General features: G+C 40.0%; 1 protein-coding gene across 2 annotated transcripts in view; it reads left to right on the top strand.

Annotated features, from left to right (window-relative positions):
- SLC9A7 (solute carrier family 9 member A7) overlaps nucleotides 1-14039 on the top strand; it is a 156138-nt gene that overhangs the window by 72322 nt on the left and 69777 nt on the right. For both annotated transcript variants that reach the window (XM_070606461.1, XM_070606460.1), the window contains exons 2-5: nucleotides 46-245; nucleotides 2483-2560; nucleotides 8595-8671; nucleotides 11267-11379. In XM_070606461.1, coding sequence (XP_070462562.1) covers nucleotides 46-245; nucleotides 2483-2560; nucleotides 8595-8671; nucleotides 11267-11379 — 468 coding nt within the window. The remainder of the gene's footprint in view (nucleotides 1-45; nucleotides 246-2482; nucleotides 2561-8594; nucleotides 8672-11266; nucleotides 11380-14039) is intronic.

Raw genomic sequence — 14039 nt, 5'->3', positions numbered from 1 at the left:
CTCTGTCATTCCGCAGGACTGATGTTTTCTTCTACTTTGTTTCAGGGCTCATCGTCGGGGTGATCCTGAGGTACGGCACCCCTGCCACCAGCGGCCATGACAAGTCACTCAGCTGCACTCAGGAAGACAGGGCCTTCAGCACCTTATTAGTGAATGTCAGTGGGAAGTTCTTCGAATACACCCTGAAAGGAGAAATCAGCCCTGGCAAGATCAACAGTGTAGAGCAGAATGACATGCTGAGGAAGGTGAGCTGGGGACGCTCAGCCATTGTTGTCCTGACACAGTGTTTGGTTTTCTGACTTCATCTTGACCTTGTGGAGAGAAATCCTTTCAAACTCCTGGAGCATCGGTAGCATTCCTGGCTCTCTATTGCTAGGAAGCTTTTGGGCTATGATGAGGAGAAGGAGGAACCGGATTTGGACTTGAGCCTTTTAGCTTTGTTAGGATCAGTAGCTGACGTGGGCCATTGATTGTGCAGTGGGTTGTACATCCTCGCTCAGCTCGTGTCTCCAGCACCCATCTCTTCTTTACTATGTCTCTTGCTAGGGTTTAGCAATGAGGTTGTTTCTTTCTTAAGATTGGTTTCCCTTTTAGTTTATTTATTCAGTGTTCAAAAGTATAATTCTTAGTTCTTCATGGTTCTTTTGCCATATTCTACAAATACTTATTGAGTGCCCACTCTCACTGGTGATTGACGCCAAAGGCTTAATGAATCTTTGGAGGAAGAATGTCTTGTTGTCTTAGAATTTGAGTCCAAACATTGTTTTTTATTTGATGTTGGGGATTGTAAAATGTTCCACAGGAAAAGAGATTATGTAATCTCCTCACTAAGGCGATTTCCAGGATAAGCAAGAGATCTGCAATTATCCTCATACGTTCTGTTATCTTAAAGACTCAGCTTATCAGCAGGAAGCCGTCTGTCTAAGGTCAGGGGGATCCAGGTTGCGGGGAGCTCTCTTTAACATAGAATAAGGCTAATGTGTGTGAAGGCTTACAGTCAAAGGCAGAATGTAGCCTGTGCTCCAAAAATCAAATTATAATTGTTCTTAGGATCTACCCTAATCCTTAAAGAAAACTATTCTCCACCCAGAGCCTTAAACATGCCCATCTTCTCTGTGTCCCTAGTGGCAGTCCTAGTGAGCTCTTTGCTCTCAACCCTTCATAACAATGCATGAGATTTCCATAAACTTGTGTGAAATTAAATGTAACTGAGAAAGATGCCCAATGTAAATACCACACTAATGGCTGTTTTGAAATGGCAGCTTGAGTCCTTCATACTAGATAGGATAGAGGAAAAAGGGAAAAAATTCCAACCCATTTCCATCTTTTAGATCATAATAGAAGATAAAGCTGACTTTTGCTCTGTTATCTTTGGAAAAATGTTTATTCAAATCCCCTCTGTTTAAGCTTTTGCCACACAAAGCAAAGGTGGGAGAACAAACAAGGTTGAGATGATTATTGTTAGCTGAGGGGAGAAGAGGCATGTTGAGGCAGCTTGGTTGATGCAAAGAGTATTGGAATGGGTGTCAGGAAACTCTTGTGCTGGTTCCTACATTACTGGGTTTGGTGACTTCCAGCAGGTCCCACCTTCTTTGACCCCAGTGTCCTCATACTGGGTAGATATTGCCCAAGGCCCCTTCTCATTCTGACATTCCCTGCTTTTCAGACTACTCTTATCTTCAGCAAGAAGATAGAATAAAACATAATTTGAGAGAACCATTCTACTTTTAATTAGACCGATTAACATTTACAGTTTCTAAAGAGAAATGCTAACTTTACTTTTAATAATTAGGATGAAGATTGAAAATAATTAATTTGAAATAAAAGGCAATTAGTCTATCATCGTGAACAGATCCTTTACAAAGTTTAGGAGGTTTATAGAATGCTTAATTCTTTTCTGGATGTGATAAGACTTTGCTGTCTGATAGTTTCAGAGTGATTTCTCTGTAAAACCTACAGGTAATTTCAGTCCTCTTGAGCTGATGAATTTAAGCTGATGTTCAGGAAGCCGCTAGCTGCATGCAGACTTTGATCTAGGCTGCATCACGGGCCATATAAGGCTGGTCCCTCAAAAGAGACTTGAATTCGATAGAATTATGTCTATAAATGATTCTGTGGGAGGACCCAGAAAATTAATAAAGAATCATGACTGCATCTTTTATTGCAGTTAAGCCTTTATAAAGGTTTGATAAAAATCAGGATGTTTTTATTTCTTGTTTAAAAACATTGACCAGAAGATTTCTGTGGTCTTCATATGAATTAAAGAACGTACCAAGAGCAGAAGTCAGAAGTGCTGTGTGGAGAAGATGCCAGTCCACTGGGGAACTGCGGTTTCTCTCCTGTGTTGAGTCCATGATTTTTCACATTTATGTTACTTGCTTTAAATATTCAAACTTTAGACAATGGCTTAAGATATTAAGCAAATACTATGGCACAATTGGTATTAAAATAATAATTGGCTTTTTTCTTTTTAAACTTTTAGGTAACATTTGATCCAGAGGTCTTTTTCAACATTCTGCTGCCTCCAATTATTTTCCATGCTGGATACAGTTTAAAGAAGGTAAGAGGTTTTTGCTGGTATTTCTTAAAGCATGGGAATCTCTATGTTAATTTACGTACATAATTTTCTAGTTTTTTCCTTTTGGCAGATTGCTTATTACTGTGATCTTCACCCACTCAGAGATTATAGTTGACTCATCATCAGTGATTCATTTCTGTTTTAAAATCTGCAGCTCTCATACATTGCTAGTGGGAATGTAAAATGGTACAGCCACTCTGGAGAACAGTTTTGCAGTTTCTTATAAAACTAAAGTTGCAATTACCATATGACCCAGCAGTTATATTCCTGAAGATTTATTCCAGAGAAATCAAAACTTATGTTCCCGTAAAAACCTGTACGTGATCGTTCATAGCAACTTTATTTGTAATAGCCCCAAATTGGAAACAACCAAAATGCCCTACGGTAGGTGAATGGTTAAACAAACGTCCATACCGTGGAATACTACTCAGCAATAAAATGGGACAAACTATTGATACACACAGCGACCTGGATGGATCTCAAAGACATTATGCTGAGTGAAAAAACCCAATCTCAAAAGGTCACCAACTGTGTGATTTCATTTATATAGCATTCTAGAAATGACAAAATTATAGAGATGGAGAACAGATTAGTGGTTGCCAGGGGTTAGGGATGGTGAGTGGGAGGGAAGTGAGTGTGACTATAAAGGGATAGCATGAGGGAAGTCTTCGTGGCGATGGAACGATTCTGTATTTTGATGATGGTGGTGGTGGTTGTGGTTACATGAAACTACACATGTAAAATGACATAGAACTACACAAACACTTTGTGCCAATGTCAGTTTCCTGGTTTTGATATTATGCTACAGTTACATAAGATGTAACCAGTGGAGGAAAATGAATGAAGATACAAAAGACCTCTCTGTACTATGTTTGCAACTTCTGTGAATCTATAATTACTCTAAAATAAAAAGTTTAAAAAAATCTATTCTTATTATTGAGAGTCATTATGCTTGGCAGCCAGGGTGGGCCCAAGCCCCTAGTTTATTTAAAATTCCAAATACTTTTACAAACAGTGCAAGTAGCTCCCTCCCTTTCCCACTGTAGGAATATTCTGTGGAAATTTAGCCTCCAAAAAGGCTTCCCTTAGCTAACAGCCAAGGAGCTTGTTTCAGCTCTCTTTCTGAACGGGGCCTAGAAGAGACCTTTTCATTGAGCCTAGAGAAGAGAGATCTTGGCTGCCAATAAAACTCAACAACATTCTTAGGAACTAGAGGACGTTTCCAAACTGATAGACCTCTAGATAGATCAATCAAGAAAAAAAAGAGGAAGGAAATAAATTACCTGTATCAGGAACGAAAGAGGGGACATGACTATTGACCCTTCAGACATTAAAAGGACAAGAAGGGGATATTATGAACAACTTTGTGTCAATAAATTTGACAACTCAGGAAAAATGGACAAATTCCTTGAAAGATACAAATTACAAAAACTGACCTGAGAAGAGGTAGAAAACTTGAACAGCCCTATATTAATTAAAGAAATTTAGTTCATAATTAAAAACCCCACAAGCCCATATTGCTTCACTAGTGAATTCTATCTAGCATTTAAGAAATAATACAAGTCCTACACAAACTCTTTGAGAACACAGAGGAGGGAACACTTCCAAACTCATTTTATGAGAGGCATGCCTGCTCATCAGACTGGTTCTTCTGTCAAAGCAACTCTGCAGTTTTCAGATGGTTCTTAAACTGTTTCCAGCTAACCTAAATATAGTTTATGGAGCATCTGATATGTATTAGGAACTTCACATATATTCTTTTTTTTTCTTGGTGAGGAAGATTAACCCTGAGCTAACATCTGTGCCCATCTTGCTCTAATTTTTGTATGTGGGATGTCGCCACAGCATGGCTTGACAAGCAGCGCATAGGTCTGCACCCGGGATCCGAACCTGCAAATCCTCGGCTGCTGAAGTAGAGTGTATGAACTTAACCACTACACCACTGAGCCAGCCCCAATTCTTTTTTTAAAAAATTATTTATTTATTTATTTATTTTTAAATTTTTCCTTCTTCTCCCCAAAGCTCCCCAGTACATAGTTGTGTGTTTTAGTTCTGGGTCCTTCTAGTTGTGGCATGTGGGACGCCACCTCAGCATGGCTTGATGAGCAGTGCCATGTCTGCACCCAGGATCTGAACTGGGGAAACCCTGGGCTGCTGAAGCAGAGCGTGTGAACCTAACCACTCAGCCATGGGGCTGGCCTCTCCAATTCTTTATTTCTGTTTTTACATACAGTTTCTGTGATGATTAGAAATAATGTAAGAATGCGAGAGTGGAAGGAGATTAGCTCAAATCCCTTCTCCCCCAGAGTTCCAACTCACTGATAAACATACACAGAGCTAACTGGCAATTGAGTGAGTGATTTATCACCCGAAGGCCATGGTAATGCATGTTGGATGATGTAGCTTAGCCTTTAGCAGTGAGACTCCTTACTACCTGCCTCATGAATTGAAGACAGATGCCCTTTAGCTACCAGGTCGCTCACAGCCACAGTAGGGAGGCTGAAAGGGAGAGATCCTAGAAATTGCTGGGCCTGCCAAAGGCTGCCTCTTTTGCTCACAGCCTTGAAGCTAGAGGAGCAAGAGTAATCCCCCACATTGCACAGGAGAGTTAAGACTACAAGTCAGCGTCAAGCCAATCTCCCCCTTCAGAGATCAAATGACCCCTCCTTACTGCCTCACCGTTGGGGGAAGAGGGGTGGAACATAGGTTCCCTCTTCAGGATGGATGCTTGAAAGCAGGAGGCTGTGTTTCTGCACACGCATTTACGCACTCACAGACGTGCAGAGTGTCCTCTGTGCTACGCTCCCTCTGGATTTTGGTTTTCCATACAAAAATGTATCCTTCTTCTGACTAATGTGTGGGGTTGCCAAAGTCACCTGAATCTGTATGTTAGTTGACACAAAACAGGAGATGGTTTTATGGGTATGTAATGTTATTCTTTACCTAAATGGAGGACTTGGGAACTCCTCTTCAGATCAAATGAGTGATGAATAGTTTGATTTTTTAAATAACAAATTTTAATATATAATCAAGGTCATAGTTGTTTTAAAATGAACCAAATTATTGGTTGTGAAAGCCACTCTAATGGCTGAAAAACACTTTAGTTTTTGTAGAGACTTCTCTTTTCAGCCTCATTTTGTCAGAAGAAAAACAAATAACTGGCTTTACCAGTTACCAATTTAAGTTGTTTTAGAAATGCTAGTCTTTCAGGTTATCAGCTATTAATTTAGTCTCTCTCCTATTTAATTAGTCCTTATAAAGGCACTTAAGTAGTTGGTTGTTAAATGGTTGTCGTCATTGATTAAATCTGTTGTCAATTAAATGTGTACTAAATGTTTCCCCATTTAATTGCAGGTATGTAAACAGATATAGATATATGTATATTCAGACCCTTTGACCTGTGCACATATAGTTGTCATGCATACATGGGCCTGTTTTTTCTAACTTGGAAAAAATATTGGAATTAGCTTTGATTTTGTGCTGCCACTCACAGTTTGCTTACAGGGCGTTAATAGGGGAAGAATTGACTTACAGAAACCTTCATTTTTGGTGAACTTCCTCCACCAAACACACACAGACACCACACATACGCACTCTAACATGTTAACATTTGTCAGTGGGGAATGGGAGAAGGAGTGGGAATGTCAGACTTAAAGTGGTCCAGCTAGGAATTGGAATGTCGGGTGGATTTTCATTCAAAGCGAACCTTCTCATCCTAATCTGTTTTAGGATTATATTCTTGAAGCTTTTACCAGGGCACGTCATCTTCTTTTGTCTCTTTTTGCCATTCTGTAATAGAGAGGGAAAAGTAAGGGAGACTCTGAACCAGACATGGCCACGTGAACCAAACATGACTGTGAACCGTCATGGCCGAGTAGGAAGAGGACAAAAGATATAGAATTCCACCAGAATCTAGTACTAGGACTAGAGGGTCCTGTACTTTCTTCCCTAAAAGAATGTGATGGGAGTCAAGAAGGGCAGCTTGTGCAGTGGGAGGGCAATGCCCTGGGGTCAGAAGACCTGCTTTCCAGCTCTGGAGCTGCGCTTTGGTGGGCATGTGATTTTGGGCAGCTCGCATCACACCTTTGAGCTTTAGATCTCTCTCGTGTGAAGTGGTCCAAATAACACCTTCATGATGGGGTTGTTGTGAGAATTGGATGGGCTAATATATGTGAAAATACTTTGTAAACTACGAAATATACGGTTAAGTATATGAAGTGTAATACACAAATAAGTGGCATGCTATACCTTTTCAAGGTGCTGTAAAATTGCAGTTCATATCAGCAGATATGAATGGGGATGGGTAATTGTGTGTGTGTGTGTCTGTGTCATTTTAGAATATATTGTGAGTGTGCTTTTAGTGGAAGATTTACATTCCAATTCTTTTGCTTTGGCTAATGTCATGAATGTGAATTTACTTCATATTCAATGTATTCAAACTAACCAGAGGGATGGTCACCCAAAAGAAAGCTGAGCAGAAAGGGAAAGCTCATCTGGGATTAAAATTTGTTCCTGGCTACTTCCCATGAGGTTCACTGGGCTCATGTCTCGTCCTTGATGCACTCCTAGCCCTCCAGGTTTTAAGCCCTTGATGGAGCTTTTAAAGGCAGGTAGGCCCACAGTTGTTGATTTTTTTAAATCTATTTTTTCAAAACATTGGTGTATAAATGCATTAGCTTTAAAAAAAGGCTGAGAACAATGACTGATTTAAGAGGTAAACATAATGTGTCCGTAGTGTGTACAGGTAGCAGCACCCGGATTTGGTGACTGACGGTGTGACAAGCCCTTGAAAGATTCTCTTCTGAGCACGTGGCTTTGGGGCACTAGGCATTCCTTGACACCTTCTTCACAGCCTCAGAGAGGGGCAAGCACTGGGGAAGGCCAAAGCCTAGGCCTCTGATCCTCTGTCTGGAATGCAGGCCAGAGGACGCCCGCAGCCCTTTGTCTGGTTACACTTCATGATGGCTGCTTGATCCGGGCAGAGTTCTTTTTCCTGTGCCCTGTCTTTCCCTGATGTTGCTCAGCTGGCACACTGGGCTCTCCTGCCTTTTTAATTTTTTAGATAAGATGTTTCTGGCCCCTGTTTAATTAGGGTGTTTTGGGGATTTTACTTGTCTATTTTTGTTAAGTAGTTCTGATTGTCCAATGAGAACAGTTTATGCCTTGAGGAGTATAAGAACCATGGCTCAGGGTCCCAAGAATAGGAATTTTCCCCATCAGAATACCCACAGACCTAACGACTTAGGAGAGGTAAATCCTTGTGTGTGTGTGTTTTTTAAGGTAACCAGTGAATATACAGAAACAGTGAGAGGGCTGCGGTTTTGCCACCTCTTTCTGAATAGTTGTTAGCTCTTATATTGGTATAAATGTATCAACTTATATACATATACATAAACTTATAAACATACATATAAACTTATAAACGTGCCCATCTTAAGTAGAACCACCTGATTCTTGTTTCCCCACATCTATCTCTATTGTCCCTCCCAGGCTCCAAAGATTAATCGAGGTGAATGTCAGGAGACACGTCAGATCCCATGAGCAGATACTTAGGACACTCTGTTTTCTGATACTGAATTAAGCGGAAAGCTCCTTAGATAACACTTTCATACTTTATTAGTTGCAAACTTATATCTTTAGTGATCTTCTCAAGCACCACCAGATCTGGAAGTGACTAGCTGAATCACTAGAGTGAAATAAATAAATCTATGAAAATGATTGGTTTACTTGCCCATGTGTGTGCACACACACACACTCTTAACGTAATTTAATATAATCAGCTGGAGTAGTTTTCTCTGAAATTTGCTAAGCCCCTGCTTGCTCGCTCAGTGATTGGCGGGACTAAGGAATTTTAAAACCATGATGTTCAAGGCTAAATAGTATTATTCAGGAGGAATTTCAGCTATTACTTGACGTAATGGGAGCAGTAAGTCTCACTTTGTAGAGAATTTTAACGTGTTTCTAATGCTCACTGGCAAAGATCACAATGTGATTCCTGCTTTTTTGTTTTATTCAGAGACACTTTTTCAGAAATCTTGGGTCTATTCTGGCCTATGCCTTCTTGGGGACTGCTGTTTCTTGCTTCATTATCGGGTAAGTGACTCTTTGTCATATAACCAAATTAACACACTTTCCAAAGAAATGAGATCCACATGGGTTCACAGGGTCCAGTATTTTTTCCTCAGCTTTATTTAGAGATAATTGACATATACCATTGTGTAAGTTTAGGGTGCACAATGTGTTGATTTGATACATTTATAAATTGCAAAATGATCACCACCATAGTATCAGCTGCCGCCTCCATCCCGTCACATAATGACCACGTGTTTGTTGTGGTGAGAACATTTAGGGTCTTCTCTCTAGGCAACAGTCAAGTATATGATCCAGTATCATTGGCTAGAATCACTGTGCTGTACCTTAGATCTCTAGAACTTGTTCATCTTACAACTGGAAGTTTGCGCCCTTTGAGCACTATCTTCCCCTTTCCCCCACCCCCCAACTCCTGGCAGCCACCAGAGTCCAGTATTTTGATATTTGTGATGATGGCAGTTAAAATCTAGAGCTACATTGTCCAGTATGGTAGCTATTAGCTAGGTGGCTATTTAAATTGATTGTATGCATAAATAAATGGGGAGAAAAGTGACACATCTCCTGTGCAGATTTCCAAATAATTTGTATAGATATACTCCCCCTCAAGGAGATGGAGCTTAGCACTTTGATTGTGGGCTGTGCATAGTGACTTCCTTCCAAAGAGTACGGCGTGCACAGGGGGAAAACAGAGTAGCCTTACAGTGGAGAAACCTGACAAACGCTGCCTCAGCCACGTGATCCAGATTAACACCACTAGTGGTAAATCGTGTTGATACTCCGAACCTGTGATATTTGTGATGCGAATGGCACTTTACCTTTATGTCTTCCTCCCAAAAACATGTTGCCTCAGGTTAATCATGAGAAAAAAATCAGGCAAGTTCCAGTTGAGGGACATTCCACAAAATACCTGACCAGTACTCCTCAAAACTGCCAAGGACATCAAAAACAAGCAGTCTGAGAAACTGTCATAGCCAAGAGGAGACTAAAGAGACATGACAGCTAAATGTAATTTTACCCTGGATGAGACCCTGGAACAGGAAAACGGGCATTAGATAAAAAATTAAGGAAATCTGAGTGAAGTATGGACTTCAGTTAAAAAAATTAGCTGGAAAGCTAGAGATAAAGGCAGGGGCCTTTTATGCCACCAAAAAAGGAGGAGCTTAGACTTTGTCCTTTAAGAGACAAGCCATTGAAGAGTGACAAGTTAGATAACTGGCACTGGTGACGATGGGAGGCAAGCTGGGGAAAAGGCTGCCAGGGAGAAGTCGACTGCCCGGGTCTCAGCTTGTGGTAGAAGGAAGTGGAGAGGAAGGTCTCGTTTCAGGAAATATATCAAAGATGAAAGAAGCCTTTGATAAGCAGCAAAGGGCAAATCAAATTGGTAGCATAGTGCTACTGTGAATTGAAATAGAACTGTTGAAGAGTCTGGAACAGTGCCTGGTGCACAGTAGGCAAGCATTAAGTTATAGCTGTTTATTCTCGAAAGGGTTCAATTCTGCACATAGTTCTTGAGTTACTAACATAGTCAATCTACTGTTCTAGGCGCCCAGGATACAAAGGTGAACAGTGACATGGTCCTTACCATCAAGAATCTTATTATTATATTATTAGAGTCTTGGTTGTAGCGTACAGTGAGTTTATTCTGTGATTATTATTTTTTTGTTAAATTTATTCCTAAGTATTTTATTCTTTTGATGCAATTGTAAATGGGATTGTTTTCTTAATTTCTCTATTCTGTGGTTATTTTTGCTCCTCTAACGCCTACAGCTGCTGCCGCCACCACACACACACACACACACACACACACACACATCTCACACTCACACACACACACACACCCCCTTAGTAACAGGTACTAGGCCTTTTAACACTCCTCACCCAATATGTAAGCTGTCCTGTAGGAAATGTGCCCTGGCCCAGTTGAAATATTTAGCTTGGTGGTCCCTCTTGGGCCATGTCACATTCTGCACAGCAGAAAGAGGGCTATGATGGCCTGCCTGACCCATGCAGCGTGTGAGGCAAGATACGGTGACGGGTACACTGATATTATAATAGGATGTGTAGAGAGTTTTGCCTCTTTTACCTTCTTTGAAATAATTCTTGGCAGAGAAGGTCGATCCCTCGGATCTTTGTGACCAACTCATTTTTTTTTCTCTTCAGCTTCATCCAGTCCGCTCATTTCCATGACTTTAAAGTACTATCTTAGAATCCTGTGACTTTTGTCACAATTTATGACACGTGATGCAGGGTTCTTTCTCTTCTTTTCTTCTCTATTACCCAGTCATTTAAGATGCCTTAACTAATTGTTGCCAATTGAAGACCATACTTAATAGTTGTAAGTAAGCAGAACTTTTAAAAATGGAATGCTTAGATGTTTCAACAAGATGACATTAACTGCAAACTATCACTTGGTGCCAAAGACGTATTTGCACATGTTCCTGGTAAGTGTCTACCCACAGCAGCTGCCTGGTGTTTGCACAAAACTCCCCTGCACTACAGTGTTCCAGTACCGCTCTGCCTGCACGTGTGCTCTGTTGCTTGATTAAGAGGGTTCTTTTCCTTCCTCCTTCTCACATAGTTTGCCTTGCCTTCTTGCAGAAATCTCATGTATGGTGTGGTGAAGCTCATGAAGATTGTGGGGCAGCTCTCAGATAAATTTTACTACACAGATTGTCTCTTTTTTGGAGCAATTATCTCTGCTACTGACCCAGGTATTTGCATATCTGACTTTACCATCATGACATTCCATTATTCAAGTCTTACAAAGTTCAGAGCCATCACTAACTTTTGTTGCGATAGGGAGACTGTAGTGTTAAGATGGGATCGTGGAGGAAGAGACCAGTAAGTGGCCTAACAAACTTAGAGAACCTTTCTCAAAAGGGCATACGTTTCCCTTTTACAATTATTATTGTTTATTGTGGTAAAAACGCATAACATAAAATTTACCATCTTAACCATTTTTAAGTGTACACTTCAGCAGTGTTAAGTACATTCACATTGTTGTGCAACCGACCTTCAGAACTTTTTCATCGCTCAAAGCTGAAACTCTATACCCATTAGACAGTAACTCCCCATTTTTCCCTCCCCTCGGTCTCTGGAAACCACCATTCTACTTTCTGTTTCTTGAATTTCACTACCGTGGATACCTCATAAGTGGAATCATACAGTATTTGTCTTTTTGTGACTGACTTATTTCACGTAGCCTAATGTCCTCAAGGTCCATCCATGTTGTAGCATGTGTCAGAATTTCCTTCATTTTTAAGTCTGAATAGTATTCCATTCTATGAATATGCCACATTTTGTTTCTCCATCCATCTACCTGTGGATACTTGGGTTGCTTCCACTTGTATTTCCCTTTGTCTTTCATTTTGGAATGTCTAATTTGGTTATAATTTTTATACTTAGACTGTCTTCTTACTCAGTGTTGTTCTTTTGACTTCTTGTAGGAAACATATCATTTGGTTTAAAATAATACCTTTTCTTAGTGGAAATGCACACTGGTACCTGTAGTGAATGTAATTTAATTTGTAATCTCCTTTTGTGCAATGTTCCTGTATAACTGCGCACTGTGACATGGTTCCTATTCATGAATCTCTTACCTTGTATTTTTCAAGTGTTAGTTGAACCAGTTCTTAAAAGTGGAATTATTATATGCCCCTCCTCCCCTGCAGCTCAAAAACAAACAAAAAAGCTCTTCTCTCCAAGTTGAGACCTATAATTAAATCAATTCACATAAACTAGTTACAGCTGTTCCTTCCTCTAATGTCAACTATTAAGAGTACATCTTAGGGAAAGAATTCATGGGGAAAGAGCTGATCCCGTCCTAATAGCGGAGATGGAAAGGTCTTCTCAAGGTCTCTGATGCCCTCCAACATTCTGGGCAGTAATGATCTTAAAGATACTAAGATTCCCCCCAACTTCACCATGACTCTTGGGGGTCCTCTAGATCAGAGCTATCCCATAGACCTTTCTGTGATGATAGAAATGTTCTATAATCTCCCCAGTCCATCATGGTAGCCACTAGCCACATATAGCTGTTGAGCACTTGAAATGTGGGGTAGTGCGACCGAGGAACTGAATTTTAAATTTTATTTTATGTTAAGTTATTTAAATTTAAATAGCCACCTGTGGCTAGTGGCTACTACATTGGGTAGCACAGCTCTAGACAGTTGTGCGGTTCTGAAAAATCTCGATGTCCCAAAAATGATTGACCTCTCTTACCCCCATATTTTATTACAAACACTAAGTAAATTGATATTGAAGACTTGACTGTTTGAAGGAGCCTGGTTTGGGAAAAGAATGTGGGATGTGGAGTTGCAGACAGAGGTTTGAGTTCTAGCTTTGTTAGTCACTGACCAGGTGGCCTGGGCACACTTTGTCTCCTCCTCGTCAGTTTCCTCATTTATGAAGCAGGAACAATGGTACCTATTTCCTAGGGCTATTGTGAAGATTAAATGAAATAAGGCATGTTAAGCATTGAGCATAGCATCTGCTAGTTATGTTGGTCTCTATGCACATCTGACTCAGGCAGAGAGTTCTCTGTTTTCCCCATGTTTTTAAAAAATAAATACCAAGTCATCACTTAACTCAAGCATGTTTCTAAAGAACACTCAGAAAAGTAACTTTATTGTTTTAATACTATGATGTCTGTGACTGTCTCCAAATGTGTGTCTGTTTGAGAAATAGATCCTTCATAAGTCTAAGAAAGGTGTTTAGTCTCTCCAAAAATATATTAGTAACTATACTTGCCTATAACTTTATTACTAATTTCTTACTAGTACCACCAACAAGCATTAGGGGAGGTTAGTGTAACAGAAAGATTACTGATATTGTTTTCTGAGCTGTTAGTGCTATATCATTTAGTTGGATAGAAAGGCTTATTTTTCCAGATTATCTTCGTAATTGTTTACTTCACTTTAATGTGTCTGTGCTGTGGCAGAAAATAATGGAAGGCATTACCATGGTATACCGTTTTTATTTGAACTGTGAATATTGGCACAGTAAAGGTTTTATATAAATGAAAGTTCTAGAAAATTGAAAGTTTAGACTTATTAAATATCAGGACATTAACTTTCACTGCTTTTTAATGGAAATCTTTCTGAAGTGTAGAATGTCTTTGTAAATTAAAAGTGTTTTACCAACTTCCTAAAAATCTGTTTGAAAACTTGGACCATAAAAGTGATAAAAACTTAAGTGCAGAGTAAGACCAAGTAGACTTCTTGTGCCTGGTGCATCAAACAGGAGTTCTGGTATTGGGATATGTAGTGGTGTTGACTGATAGGGAAGAATAAGTGTCCTTGTCCCTGATGATACTATGCTTAGCTCAAGACACCAGTCTTTGGTCTTCCCGTTGAAGGGGACACCATATGTG

The sequence above is a fragment of the Equus przewalskii genome, chromosome X, assembly GCF_037783145.1.
Source record: "Equus przewalskii isolate Varuska chromosome X, EquPr2, whole genome shotgun sequence".
NCBI lineage: Eukaryota > Metazoa > Chordata > Mammalia > Perissodactyla > Equidae > Equus > Equus przewalskii.
This window is presented reverse-complemented; position numbering and strand designations above follow the sequence as displayed.